General features: G+C 39.1%; 1 protein-coding gene across 1 annotated transcript in view; it reads right to left on the minus strand.

The window, feature by feature from the left end:
• LOC124150656 (glucose dehydrogenase [FAD, quinone]-like) overlaps positions 1-13402 on the minus strand; it is a 33427-nt gene extending 20025 nt beyond the window's left edge. The window contains exons 1-8 of the mRNA XM_046522636.2: positions 13249-13402; positions 4826-4886; positions 3927-4091; positions 3489-3697; positions 2878-3067; positions 1775-1903; positions 1217-1338; positions 948-1115 (exon numbers count right to left, since the gene is read on the minus strand). Of these exons, the coding sequence (XP_046378592.2) occupies positions 948-1115; positions 1217-1338; positions 1775-1903; positions 2878-3067; positions 3489-3697; positions 3927-4065 (957 nt within the window). The 5' untranslated portion in view covers positions 4066-4091; positions 4826-4886; positions 13249-13402. The remainder of the gene's footprint in view (positions 1-947; positions 1116-1216; positions 1339-1774; positions 1904-2877; positions 3068-3488; positions 3698-3926; positions 4092-4825; positions 4887-13248) is intronic.
• Positions 13403-14408: the final 1006 nt, after the last annotated feature.

Genomic DNA, 14408 nt, shown 5'->3' on the forward strand with positions numbered 1-14408 from the left:
CTTGAAAGCCTACAAAGGCAGTAGCCGATTAACGGAGAGTGGGATCCAAACAATGATCATAGGACCTGTCAATCAAGGCAAGAGGCTGTAACGAATATAACTGGGAGAAAGCGGCTATTTCAAATGATATGGTCAGTTATCGCCAGATTCAAACATTAGTTCCCTGAGAACGGGAAGACACAGTTGGAAAAAATGGGGACAATGAAAAAGAAATATATGTTGTATGTTCGTTCTTTAACACAATAGTAGTAATCTACAACATGAATTGACAATTGGTACTTTTAGAACAGAAGATGAGGCATGTCTTTCTATAAGAAGTAATTAAAGAATTTATATGAATCTTTTTCACGTTCCAGGTACAAAGTATGGAGCAAAATCTCACACTTAAAAAATAAATTGTGATTTAATCTGACACAACTCAGTCGCATGAGTTGGCTAAAGAGCATAAAGTAGCCGTTCTATCAATTTGCACTCATAGGTTAGTGACAGGGCAGGAGATGGCAACATCGCTTCCGAAACATGTGGTGAATGGGTCCAGGTTATTAATCATTACAGAATGGAGATATACTATACTAGATGATCGTGGATGTGCTCATTGCGGCATTAGACGTAACACACATACATCTACAATAGTATGCAATGTTCAAGTCTAACGGTCATCATGTGTAACAAAACTGTTCAGTATATTAACGTCGTCATTCCTCATACGTCTTTTTTCTTGTTCAATTCTCTTCTGTCAGAAAAGGCTCACCTTTTCACGAACACCTGGTATCATCACGTTTTGACAGCGCTTCATAAACACATGCTCAGGAAAAAGTAGGAATCGTACAGTCGATTCTCCTTTTAGATAAACTTACATCTGTGATGTTTCTAGAGAGAACAGCAATCTGATCTACTAATTTAAATTAGACATAAACTGCATAAAGAGATCGATGCTCAGTTCTCACCTTCATCTCCTCCAAGTGTTTCTTTGGCCCGATCCCTGACAGCAACAGCAGCTGTGGCGATCCAATTGCACCAGCTGATAAGATTACCTCTCTTGAAGCACGAACTCTGTACAGGCGGCCATCTTTGACATACTCGACACCAACTGCCGTCTTCTTGTTTATCATCACCTGGTGAAAACAATTGGCCACACTCAGTACTGAACTGATGAGTGATGTATGTACGAATGCGTAACCTAGAGGAATGTGGACGGGTGAAGTTCACTAGCTACCTTCGTGACGTGACTGTTGGCCAGGACGTGCAGGTTGGGTCTGTCTATCACTGGCCACAGGAACGCCTTGGATGTGCTCATACGTTCGCCATTCCTGATTGAAGCCTGAGATCTACTAAATCCTGAAACAATTACAGTTGGCATTAATAACGTATTACAACGTGCCTTTGCCTTACTACAGGACTATGAAAATATTCGAAGCAAAACCGTCATGAGCAGAATTCCATCAATAGGGTGTTACGGATGTAATTCAAAGGTTGTTGAGGGTGGTTGAGTCAGGCGATTTCTTCCGTACTATTTAAATAGTAGATCTAATAGAGACTCGCCAAACTGACAGACTGACATATACACACACAACCGACAGGGTGACACCCAGACAGACAGGAAGGCAGACGCAGAACCACATAAACCTACAGGTGGAAAAAGACTCTCAGGAACAGCAAAGACACACAAAACTGACAAACACGCACATAGCTACACTGCACAAAGACAAAAACGAACGCATGCAGACACAGACAAACTCCACGCACACGTACGCTCCTTCGCACATAAACTTGCCTTCCTGATTTTCGCCGTTGTAGTCTACTTCCTTGAACCCGAGTTCAATTCCCGCCTTGACGAAGAAGTCAGCGACGGGTATTGCGTTCACTTCCGTCACAGTCAGTGGGCCTCCCCGGCCATGGTATTCTTGAAAATGATGATGAGTAAGAAGGATATGGTATGTCTCGATAACAAACAAAAATCTTTCACACACTGTCAACTGTCATGAAAAGCGGGAAAAGCGGGAAACCCAAGAAAAAGCAGCGTAAATTTAGTAACGGCGATTTTTGAAGTTTTTATTGATCTCAGTACAAACAAAAAAAAAGCACAATACATCTTCCCCTGCTATTTACGTTTGTTTGTTGGTTTACTATTCATTGCCGCAATCGGCAGTATTCAACATATGTGACGGCGGTGTGTATAATAATCGAGTCTGGACCAGACAATCCAGTGACTGACATCATATGCATCGGTCTACGCAATCGGGATACGATGACATGCATCCACCAATCCCCATCCCGTTAGTCGCCTCTTACGACAAGCACAGTCGCCTATTACGGCAAGCATGGGTTGCTGAAGACCTATTCTTCTGTTTATGTTGGTTGGTTGCTTAACGCCGCACTCAGCAATATTCCAGCTATATGACGGCGGTCTGTAAATAATCGAGTCTGGACCAGACAATCCAGTGATTGACATCATGAGCATCGATTCACGCAAATTGCATCGATAACATGCATCTACAAAGTCAGCCAACGAGTAAAGTACTTTTGGTTTTATGTTTACTCTTTGTCTCATCCGAATTTGAGTCAGCTATCTTCACCTAAAAGAGGTTTGTTTTGTTGGTTTTTCGTTTCACACCGCACTCAGCAATAGAGAAGTGATATTTTCACAAGTGCACAATCACTTACTGTTTTTATGCAAATTATGTGTGCGTCGGATGCCACCGCTAGGGCCGAACATGCTTACTCTTACGTGAACACCTGGTGTCATCAGTGATTTTCAGTGATCCATTCATATAATTGTCACACGTATTTTGCCTTTTAAGCCCAGTGATATTGAATTGCACGTGGTGATAATATCGACATGATAAATGTAAATGATGTATATAGTTTTATAGTTACCTGAATTTTTTAATCTATCAATTTGTATGTCTTCCGACTTTTTAAAGTACGGGAGAACATCTTCGTAACTCCACCCCTCACTGCCACTGGCTGCCCAGCTGTCGTAGTCATGACGATGCCCTCTGACATACTGCATATAGTTTAACTGGCTGCTTCCTCCCAAGACTCTACCACGTGGCCATGCTCCCCTCTGAAATTCATCTTAATATATCTACTTGAATACCAATGTAAAATATATCAAATGTTATCACAGTTTTTGTCACTGGTGCGTCACATTTTCAAATGCCCTACACATGTCTACCATAAAACATTTGAAAGCTTTACAGAGGCCACAAATTTTGTAACCTTGAGCTAACAACTCCTGAACAACAGTCGTGTGACGCTCTTTCAAATTATGGCAGACAGAGCATGCTCAATCAGCAAACCAAGAACCTAGAAAATAGGGCATGCACAATCACGAATGATGCTAAGACCAATTCAATGTACGAATACAACTGTATGTGAATGTGAAGATCTTAATATATGATCTAATAAAAACTGCAACTTCGACCTTCACTAAAATAGGGCAACAGGGAGGTGCGTGCTTTCAGAGACCTATTTGTTAGCCTTGCCTTTTCTATTAGTCCTGAATGTGCATGTTGCTGAGGTTCGGTCAAATAGGCCCAGTCAAATTTGTCCATCTGGTTTAAGGCTACCATCAGAGGAGTATCCAGCGTCTTCTGGTTCCGGTCATCACCGCCAGCCTCAATCAGCAGGACGGTCACGTCACCATTCTCGGACAGACGGGACGCAAGAACAGCCCCTGCGGACCCTGCCCCAACTGTGAAATAGAATACTGTTTTAACCATACACAAAACAGATCTCAATTAATCATTTGCTGTGATCGTCCAAACAGTAATGCCACAATTGAACCACATAATTCAATACTAACATTATATCATCATACAGCAATTGTTGTTACATTACAGTAACGACCCAAAAGAGGATGTACAAAATGTAGCAGTCATTTGAAGATGAACTTCAGAAATATACGAATATATGAATGTTACCTATGATATAGTCATAAAACGTCCTCAGTTCGGGAGAAAGAATTCCTTTGTCGTCAACAGGAAAGACGGAGAAACCGACGAAGATAGCGAGGATTGCAACATTGACGACAAGCAGCAGTGACGTCGTTGAAAAGCCCATGTTCCTTTATTCAGATTTTGAACATTCTGTCAAAATAGACGGTCGTGTGCAGTATGTTCCCCCTTTACATTTGGTTACATTATTTCTGCTTTTTCTGCAAGCCAAGCACTTCAAAATAAGCTTCATGTCGATATGAAAACTAAACATACTATTCATCCCTGTTATCATTCAACTGAATAATCAGCGTCGGTCGGAATAGAAGCTGTCAAACCCATATCTTGCCGGACTAGGAAACTGAATTAATCAGATGGTATCGGCCTGTGACCTTGGCTCATTGCGGGTCAGTTGGCTCGATTGTGTGGATCGTTGCTCATGTGTTTAGTCACCTTTTTGTCTCAGCCAGACAAACCGCTGGGACTTATGGCAACTCAATGGGAAATACATGCACTGTCAACATTATTTGGTTTTACGTTTCAACGTGAAGTCTCTTTACGAAAGATAGTGTTTCCAATCAAATCATGAACTGGATTCCTTCGCTGACCTTTTTTTGTGCTGATACCAGACTGACACGCTCGTACCACAAGACAAGGGCATTTTGGTGTAGTTTCTATGCATCTCAACAAGATTTTCATTTTCATACAACTTGTAAATGAATATACATATTCGAATAAATACACTTCAAATACACTTCACACTCATTTTGTTCTAATCGTATAAATATGATACACCTCAGCCAGTTTTCCAATTATTTTATAAAACATTGTTGAAATGGTCCTGATTTGCTCAGGGAAATTTTAAATAAGCCCCGTGTGTTTCTTACCGTAGGGAAGAAACAGGTTGCTCGATGTTACACACGTCAAGCCTTCATCGAAGTTGTGGAGCTGTGTCGATAAGCTAAAGTCAAAAACAACAACAAGAATACACACGCACCGGTGTTCACTGTTCTACTCTGTGACTCAACAGATGCACCTTATTCCTTGACCCAGATATGAATACATCTTATAGGGTAAATAAAGCTACAAAACCCTTCCCAAATAATATGTCAACGCCAGAGAATAATCAGTCTCGATTATCTGATGAAACATAATACATTGGCCATAAAGGGGATCACTGAAAATCAGTGATGACACCCTGATTTTGCGAAAAACTGTAAACACGTACTGTCCTACCGAAAGCAAGAAATCTCTGCTAAGAGTCCATTGTTCGATTGCGATTGCGTGACTAGCATGTGCTTATGAATCAATGTCAGCTAGTGATGTTACCATCACATGAAAAACAAATGCAGTTTCCGTTTTCCGGATCCCTTCTGGATACCTCCGGACACTTACCCAAAACGCATCCTTGCCGGATACCAGATCCGTGGTATCCGGCATTTGACACCTTACCGGAAGCATGCCTCCTTGAATCTGGCACCGGATCCCTCACCGGATACCTAAAAAAAATGTCACAATTTGGGGGTGGATTTTGTTCAATAAAGTGTGGAACACCTAAAAATATATTTGAAAACTAACCAAGAAAATTGAATATTGCTGGAGGTATCCGGATGCGATTTTTCGAGTCTTTTGTCTAGTAAATATTGTTAGCCTGTGCATATCAGATAGCTGTAGTAATATTCTGTGTTATTTTAGTTGTAAATATCCCCATAAAGTTGAGATCTATGGGTATGTACTTTGGAGAAGACAATTGTTCAATTTCATCTATGATTCTTTTTAAATGTTAAGCTGTTTAATGAACAAACATCAGTTCTAAGACATGTATGATGATATCCTTAAATTTCATGTTCAGACTTCCAGTTTGCTCTGAGTGAAAGTGTAAAGTCATCGAGTGTGTGCTGACTTGGGCATTTTGTCCTGGTGAGATGATAATAAGATTATTTGTAACGGTACAAGTACTTGTTATATCTGGACATACAGCTTCATTGAAGTTTGAAACACAATATGCCTCACTCTGAGGGTGACATGTACCAGATTTCATCGCACAACAGAAAGCTCTTCCTCAGTTACTGTGAACATTTTTACTGAAATACATTGAAAGTAAATTTGACCTTCAATATCAGTTGCGACAATTGTAAAGGACTTCATATCACTTATATACCCCTTATGAAGGCCCTTGGCAGAATAATATGGAACAATTAAAATATGGCTTATGCTACTCATTGAAATTAGGTATCTGTGATTTGTTACCACTGCTCATACATGAGTATTCAAATAATGTAACATATAATACTTCATGCATAATACTTCACAAATAACTCCAGAAATAGGCATTTTAATGATAATGGGAAAAAAATACTTTATGAATGACCTTCACTTTTGCCTTGATCTTACACTTCAACCCTTCATGAGTCATCACTTTTGACCTTGACAGTGACAAATATTTTAAAAACATTTCAAAGTGCTATCCAGCACAAAAACCAAATATGATGTCCTTTGGTGGAATTCAATGTAACATTGACAAAAAAAATGAAAATGCTATACCACTATATGTATAAGAGTTATTTAGACTTCTGCAGGAAAAGGCACTTCAGAGGAAAATTAAGAATATGTTGGTCATGCATGACCTTTTGCCAACTTCTACCCCTGCCCTAAGGAACAGTTTAGCCATAAACAAACTTTTTGTCTGGCTATGACATTGACCTTTAACATATCAGATCAATGTGTCATCAGACTTTCCCAGAGCTGATGAAACACATGTTATTCCTGAGATGTCCAAGCAATGCAATAACTGTGGCTATCAAACTGAGGCAAAATCTCGTAACAACCCCATTTACACAGCTGGCTAATGAAACATTTACAACAAACAAATTATCAATTTCTTTTATTTATATCTATATCACACATTGAACAGCGTTCACATGATGGTTCCTGATGCAGTATGCAATTTCCTCCTGTTCTTCAATACTCATAACAGAGCAGGATAACTGTTCGCTTGAAAGCACCAGCAGACCACGCTCACCAGTTCCGAGTTATTTGCCCTCAAACCTCCTTTTCCTTCTATATTGCCATAGAAGAACAGGAACCAGGATGAGGGCAGGCCAGATGGGCTCTATCCTTGTTGCATAGTGTTAGTAGAATTGTGAACATTCTATTTGGTGTTTGGGTCCACATTTATAGACAATAAGTCCCATTCATCACTCCTTTCGAGTGATTACCACATGGCCAAAGACAACAATTTCTTCAACGTCCTTGAAGAGTCCCACTCCGACCTGGCCTTGGTTGGTCGTCTCACATTAGCCAGACCAGCCTTTGTGAGTGTGTCCCAGTGCCACTTGGCATACAACTTCTAGGTCGGCCTCCATTGAAATAACAGGACTCTCCTCATCGCTGTCTGCCAATCACTTCTGAAATCTGGAGGGGTCCTTCCAGACTGTAAACCTGGAGTACTCATCCAGGGATCTCAAGCTGGACTTCAGTTTCTGCAGAATTATGTATAAAGATTGTAGCAATGAAAAAGAATTGTTGCAACATCGATGCTCATGATGTCAATCACTGGATTGTCTGGTCCAAACTTGATTATTTACAGACCGCCGTCATATAGCTGGACTATTGCTGCGTGCAGAGTTAAACAACAAACACCAGTAATGTGATCATCTGATTATAAGTAGATAATTGAAGGAGAAGTCCATTTTGATTAATTAAATCTACCAGATTCGGAGATAAATGCATGTATTGATTGAATTATTTCAATGTTTTCTTGTACATAATTTTCAACATTACCATATAAAGCTTTCTTATATCATATCCATGCTGTATAATAATACATATTATTCTAATAATGGCATAATTTGGACACACAAACAAGTAATGAATGGTATTTTTATAAGAGGTGCCACAAGTGCGTGATAGGTCATTTGACATGAATCAGTTTTATGTGAATTGAAATCACTGCAAGCTAATCTGAGTCATGAAAGGATATGACTTTGTTTCTGTGAAAATGGAAATGCTAAATATATATCCTGATATTAACCATGTCATTACAGAATCTGTTCACTTGTTTTTGTATGCAAAATATTTTTGAACAATTACATCCATCTAATGATTGTTTGTATGTGTGATATGCCGGTATGTAGAGGTATATGTGTATAAGCGTGTACATATAAGTATAAAAATTATGTATGTCTGGCTATGTACCTGTATATGCATGTGTTTTTATGTGCACCTTGTATATTAGCATCATGATAGTTTCTACAGTAGGTACACTTAATCTACACTTATGGTTTGTGTACAGTTTATGTATATCAAATGTTAAATGTCTTTGTAGGGAGAATTGCACATCAAAACTGGCATTATTTTATATCTGCTAAGTAGAACTTTTTAAATAGAAAAAAATATTATCTGGCAAGATACATTTCCTTGGTCCCCAGAAACATGTTACATAGTAAACAACTGACTTGATAAGTAGCATAGCAGTGTGTGGTTGGAAACTAACTAAGCTGTCACTACTCAATTAAGTAATTAACAGACAATTGCAAGTGATAATTCCCACCCGACACTAATTGCCCTGTTGATCCCTAATCCACAATGAGTTTACATTGAGTTCATCTTGCTAATGAGCTGTTGTGAGCGTTGCGAGATGATAAACATCAAAGGTGGGGCAGGCTTTGATCATGTGTTCAAGTCCGCTCTTGAGATTATCAGACAGTTTGTCTGGATTCAACCTGATGTCTCAACGGTATTTATTGGATTCTCCCTTTTGAAAACTATGTGTGTAACAAGGACTTTGACCACTCTGTGCAGATGCATAACAATGCATAAAGAACTTTGGGTATGATTCAATTATATCACGCAAGTCAAAGTTGGGTTCCACTGTATTTAGAAACAGACGATAGATCCAATACTGTTTAACTTTTTAACAATCAAACACATATATTTACAATTGCCTTTGAAAAGTTCCAAAACCGAAAAGAACGACTTTAAGTATGATTACACTTTGCAAGACCAATATATTTGGCAGTTTTTCCTGTTATTGTGAATCTTCATTAAATTAATTCTCAAAAACGATAGGATAAATGATAAAGATATGATAATGGTTTTACTCATGAATATTGCCAGTAGCCGAATTAAGGTCAGAACAAACAGGGAGGGCCACCCAAAAATATGACAGTCTCTAGGGGAGGTTTATGAAAAATGGATAATAAAATATAAAGTGCTTTGCATTTTTCCTTTTCAGGAAGAGTCGTGTAAAAAATGTAGAAGAACATACCAGGACATGACCGGTCCCTTAAATGTAATATATACATAGTTTTTAGTTGATGGTTCATGTGGTTCTTTTGAGTTGATTTTTTTTATCAATGTCTATTTTGGCCTACCAATTAACTGTAGATATTAAATATCAATTATAAGTGTGATAATTATTTCCAATATGGCTCCCATTGCTACTCAAGCAAGGGGAACGATTCAAATTAAGCCTGATTCAGCTGCTACATTGAAATGTATTTGCTCCTCTAATCAGTATTTCAATCAGTTGTATAGTGACTTGATATTTGGCGAAAATATCTGTTGTATGAAATCCTAATGTTACTTTCATTTGTATTTGGGATGATAGGCCAGCCTAGTGGGTAAAGCATTCTCCGAAGCCCTAGGTTCTGTTCCCCACATGGGTACTGTGTGAAAAGCCCATTTCTGGTGTCCCCGCAGAGATATTACTGGAATATTGCTAAAAGCCTTGTGAAACTATACTAACTTGCTCACTCAATTTCAAGCTTTTAAAGATGTTATCAATTGTTTCAGGTACCTGGATTTCATAGTAACACCAGCTCAGACAAGCCATACAAAGGACTCACCCGATGATGAATATTCCACCCCAGAACAACCAACAGGTTCACCTCAGAAAGTGATGATTCTGAATGAATAATGCCACATCAGTGTGATTCTGTGGGTTGTTTTATTACGACCCTTATCAAGTCTGAAGGAATTAATACCACAGTAGTGTGACTATGTTTATGTGGTGTACACCAACGCTGACTTTTCAAATCTGAATGACTTTTGTGGTTTACTGCACAAACATAATTGACTTTAGATATTCTTCTATCTTGAAATTCTTCTGAGATGTGATTAATTTGTTTATTTAGAAAATGGCATTGAAGCGTCTGTTTCTGTTTTTGAAAGTTCTTGCAAACACCACTGGTTTCAGAACCAATGAAATGTCATAAAATGGCATAAAGAAATATAATATTGATCAACCATAACATACGACGGGTGTTCATTAAATATTTCCCCTGACCCACTTCCGATGGACCTAGTGGAATGAAACTTGGCATAGGTATTAGTCTTTCTCCACATAGGAACCACCAAGAGTTACACACTTCTCCCATCGTTTTATGCAACTATGTAGACATCGCTTGTAAAAGCCCTCATTTTGCGTCCGAAACCAGGACTTCAGAAATCAGTGTTTCATCATCTGTGAAACGTTTTCCCTTCAAAAATGACTTGATGGTTGGAAAGAGGTGGAAGTCAGATGGTGCAAGGTCAGGAGAGTAAGGAGGATGTGGAAGGATTTCATAGCCACAGGACCGCGCTTCTGTCTGGGCAACATGAGAGTTGTGTACTGGAGCATTGTCTTGCAGGAGACGGACACCCTTGGTCAGCATGCCACGCCTCAAGCTTGATAGCGTCCCGCAATTTCCGCAGCATTGAAGCATAATAAGCTCCTGTAATTGTGGTCTCTTTGCCAAGAAATCCATCATCACTACTCCGTGCTGGTCCCAAAAACACCGTGAGCTTGACCTTGCCTGTAGAGGGTTGAACACGTGCTTTCTTTGGGGGTGGTGACTCCACATGCTTCCATTGCATCGACTGAACTTTAGTCTCAGGATCATAGTGACGGACCCATGTTTCATCCTGTGTGATAAGTCTTTCAAAAAAGTTTGCCTGTTGTTTTTGGGCACATGTCCAAAAGATCCTTTGAGCAATTGACTCGTTCCTGCTTTTTGAAAGGTGTGAGCAACCTTGGAATCCATCGTGCAGACACCTTATGCATGTTCAAATTGTCATGGATGATTTTTTCCACAGACCCTACACTGATCTTGACATCTTGTGCTAACTGGCGAACAGTTATACGTCGGTCTGCCAAAACGGCGGTCTCCACTTTATGGATAGTGTCCTCATCAATGGCTGAATGGGGGCGACCAGGAATGGCAGCTGTTTCCACAAATGTCCGACCATACTTGAACTGGCGATGCCCAGTGTTTAACAACGTCATATGATGGGGCAGCTTCCCCATAAGTTCCTTTCATTTCATCGAAAGTTTCTTTTGGTGTGCGACCTTTCAAATATAAAAACCTAATCACTGCTCGGTATTCTACTGGCTCCATTGTCACACCCTACTCGATCATAACACCTGTAAAAGTGGTAAGATTAATAGTTCGGTGCTGCAAATTAAGACATAACCCATAGATACATGTATCATGACACATGTGAAATTTCAACCAAATATGATAACCCTAAGTGGTTTAGGGGAAATCTTTAATGAACACCCCTCGTAGGTGCTGAACATATCTCAAATATACAAATGCCCTGAATGTTTTCCTACAATTAATATAGCTCATTGAACAAAGTTTTTAGTTCCATGTCAGTAGAAAAATTACATTGATATTTTTATGTACTGGTACTTTATTAGGTATTTTCTGTGGATGCCATTAGTCTTTTGCACCTATTTGGGGCAACTATAATCTGTTTTAAACTTCAATGACACTCGTCTGTCTAGATGTAACAAGTATTCATACTGTTCCAAAATAATCTCTTAGTCTCACCAGGAACAAAGGCCCAAGTGAGCACATAGCCAATGAATTTCAATTTTTTGTCAGAGTGAGCATGGTGTTATGGCACTTTGAGTAATATTTCAACAATATCATGATGGGTGACACCAAGCAATGGGCTTCACACATTGTTCCGATGTGGTGAATCGGACGCTTCAACCACTAGGCTAGAACAAACTGAGAATATGAAGATGCAATGTGAGGATATCAGCATACCAGGACTGATAGTTTTTCATTTAATATGCTGAACATCTAAAATGAAATATATATGAAATTGAAAAATGTTTTCACCAAAAGTACATGCCCATAGATCTCAACTTTAAGGGGATATTGACAACTGAAATAACTCGGAATATTACTACAGCTATCTGATATGCCCCGGCTAACATTATCTACTAGAAAAAAGACATCTCGAAAAATTGCCTCCGGATACCTTCAGCAATGTTAAATTTTCTAGGTTAGTTTCATATATATTTTTAGGTTTTTCACACTTGAACAAAATGTACCCCCCAAATTGTGACATATTTGGGGGCAACCAATGAGGTATCCGGTGGGGTATCTAGTGCTGGATCCTTGGACACCCAGATTGAGGTACCCGGTGCCGGATACCCGGATTCCAGGAGGCATGCTTTCCGGTGAGGTGTCCAATGCCGGATACCACGGATCTAGTATCTGGCAAGGTATCTGCCACCGGATGCCCGGATACGTTTTCGTAAGTGTCCGGAGGTATCGCGAAAAGATGAGCGTATCTTGCCGGGACAGTGTCACTTTTGGATTTACTTGATGTAACATATACTCTGGTGAATCGGAACTAATCTTTAATATTGATATTCCTCCTGTTTGTTTAGTCGTGTAGATCTTACCTTCGAAGGTATAATATAATTGGATGATTCCGACAATATCATAAGCCTGTGTTTATCAATCACTTGTGATAATACTCAAAAAGTGAATATACTCAAATGGTGGATATACTCCCATTGCTTTACATTATGTTTGTAACAGTCATGTTTTACATTGATCTTCTTAATATTCTCCTACTAGCTTTAAATACAAAATCGTTAAGTGACACAACCTGACACCATCGACATGTTTTTATATGACATGAAATTTTAACACACACGAGAGGCGACTAACGGGATCGGTTGGTCAGGCTCGCTGACTTGGTTGATGCATGTCATCGTATCCCAACTGCGAGGATTGATGCTCATGATATCAATCACTGGATTGCCTAGTCCAGATTCGATTATTTACAAGCAACCGTCATATATCTGGAATATTGCTGAGTGTGGCGTTGAGCAACAAACAAACAAACATTCATTAAATATATCTGAATGCACACATGTGGCACATGTTACCACAGTTGAAACTAGACGCTAATGTAGACATAGCATGTCAAAATTCAATACCATCTGAAGTCAGTATCGTGTGTGCACACCCTGAGCAACCCCCTCTCCTGCCCATGGAAGGGATGAGAGTACTAATCTTACCTTGGGGAATGGTTGCCCACTCGGCCTGTAGTGCTACCGTTGTGAGCCGTGCTGTGTGTGCACAGGCCCCTGAAGCAGGATTGTGATACAACTGAAACACTGGACCCATATATAGCAACCACCATCGCCGCTAGGCGGCGCGCTCAACCTCTCTCTCGGTTCCGGGTCCATTCTGACCTCACTGACAGTGGTGTCGTTTACGCTTTCATGTGGAAAATTCCAACAGCCTTGAACTTGGCTAGTAGCAAAGTTCATACGTCATATGCATAAATTACGCGTTTATCGCCATTTTTTCCCCAGTTGTTTACTTCGGAAGAATTTACACTGCTTTGAATTACGAATCTAGACAGAAAAACAAATTGACAGCCATATACGCTACATGTAACGTATTTTTCTTGTTCCTTAGACATTATCTGACTTATTTTCAAACCATTTTCATTAATATTTTGGCGTAAATGTATTGTAAATGTTTGGTAAGCGAGTGGCCTATAGTTTCACCAAGGGAGGTAATCCTGCACACTTACTTGCTGTACAATCGCGCGGTCGTTGTTACATGTTATTTATAGAAGGGGATTTCCAGGAACACTTGCCCCGTTTGCCATAATTTTTAATGATATTATCCTCTTATTTCATTATTTTATAGTTTTAAGTACAAAGTTGAGTTGGATTTTGTTAGGAATTATTATTAAATAAAAAGTACAGAAGGTACTTGGTAAGAAATTATATAATATGGAAAACAGGGAACACTCTTCTGATAAATTATTTATAAAAATGATTAAATATTTTACATTATTGTGAGATACTCAGAAGGTACAACTTAAATAATGTGATTTCCTTTTTGAAAACCATTGATTTAGGTACGTTACTACTTTGTCTAATTTATTATATTTTGTTATTTCAGGTGGAAAACAGACTTCAGACAAAATACAGCAAGTTCGTGTTAGTGGTATCATGGTGATAAATTTTTTACTGTGTCAGAATTTTTTAGTGTTTAACAATTTTTTAGTGTAAGAGAAATTTTAGTTGCTGTGTCAACATTTATATGAGATGTCATGATTACATATTGGATATGAGGATGAATACCATTCAGAATAAGGACATTTAATTTTTATTTTAATTTTTGTTACTCTGGCAGAGTGAGGAGCAAGTAGATGAAGGGC

The sequence above is a fragment of the Haliotis rufescens genome, unplaced genomic scaffold (assembly GCF_023055435.1).
Source record: "Haliotis rufescens isolate VD_foot unplaced genomic scaffold, xgHalRufe1.0.p SCAF_5, whole genome shotgun sequence".
In the NCBI taxonomy this organism is placed as follows: Eukaryota; Metazoa; Mollusca; class Gastropoda; order Lepetellida; family Haliotidae; genus Haliotis; species Haliotis rufescens.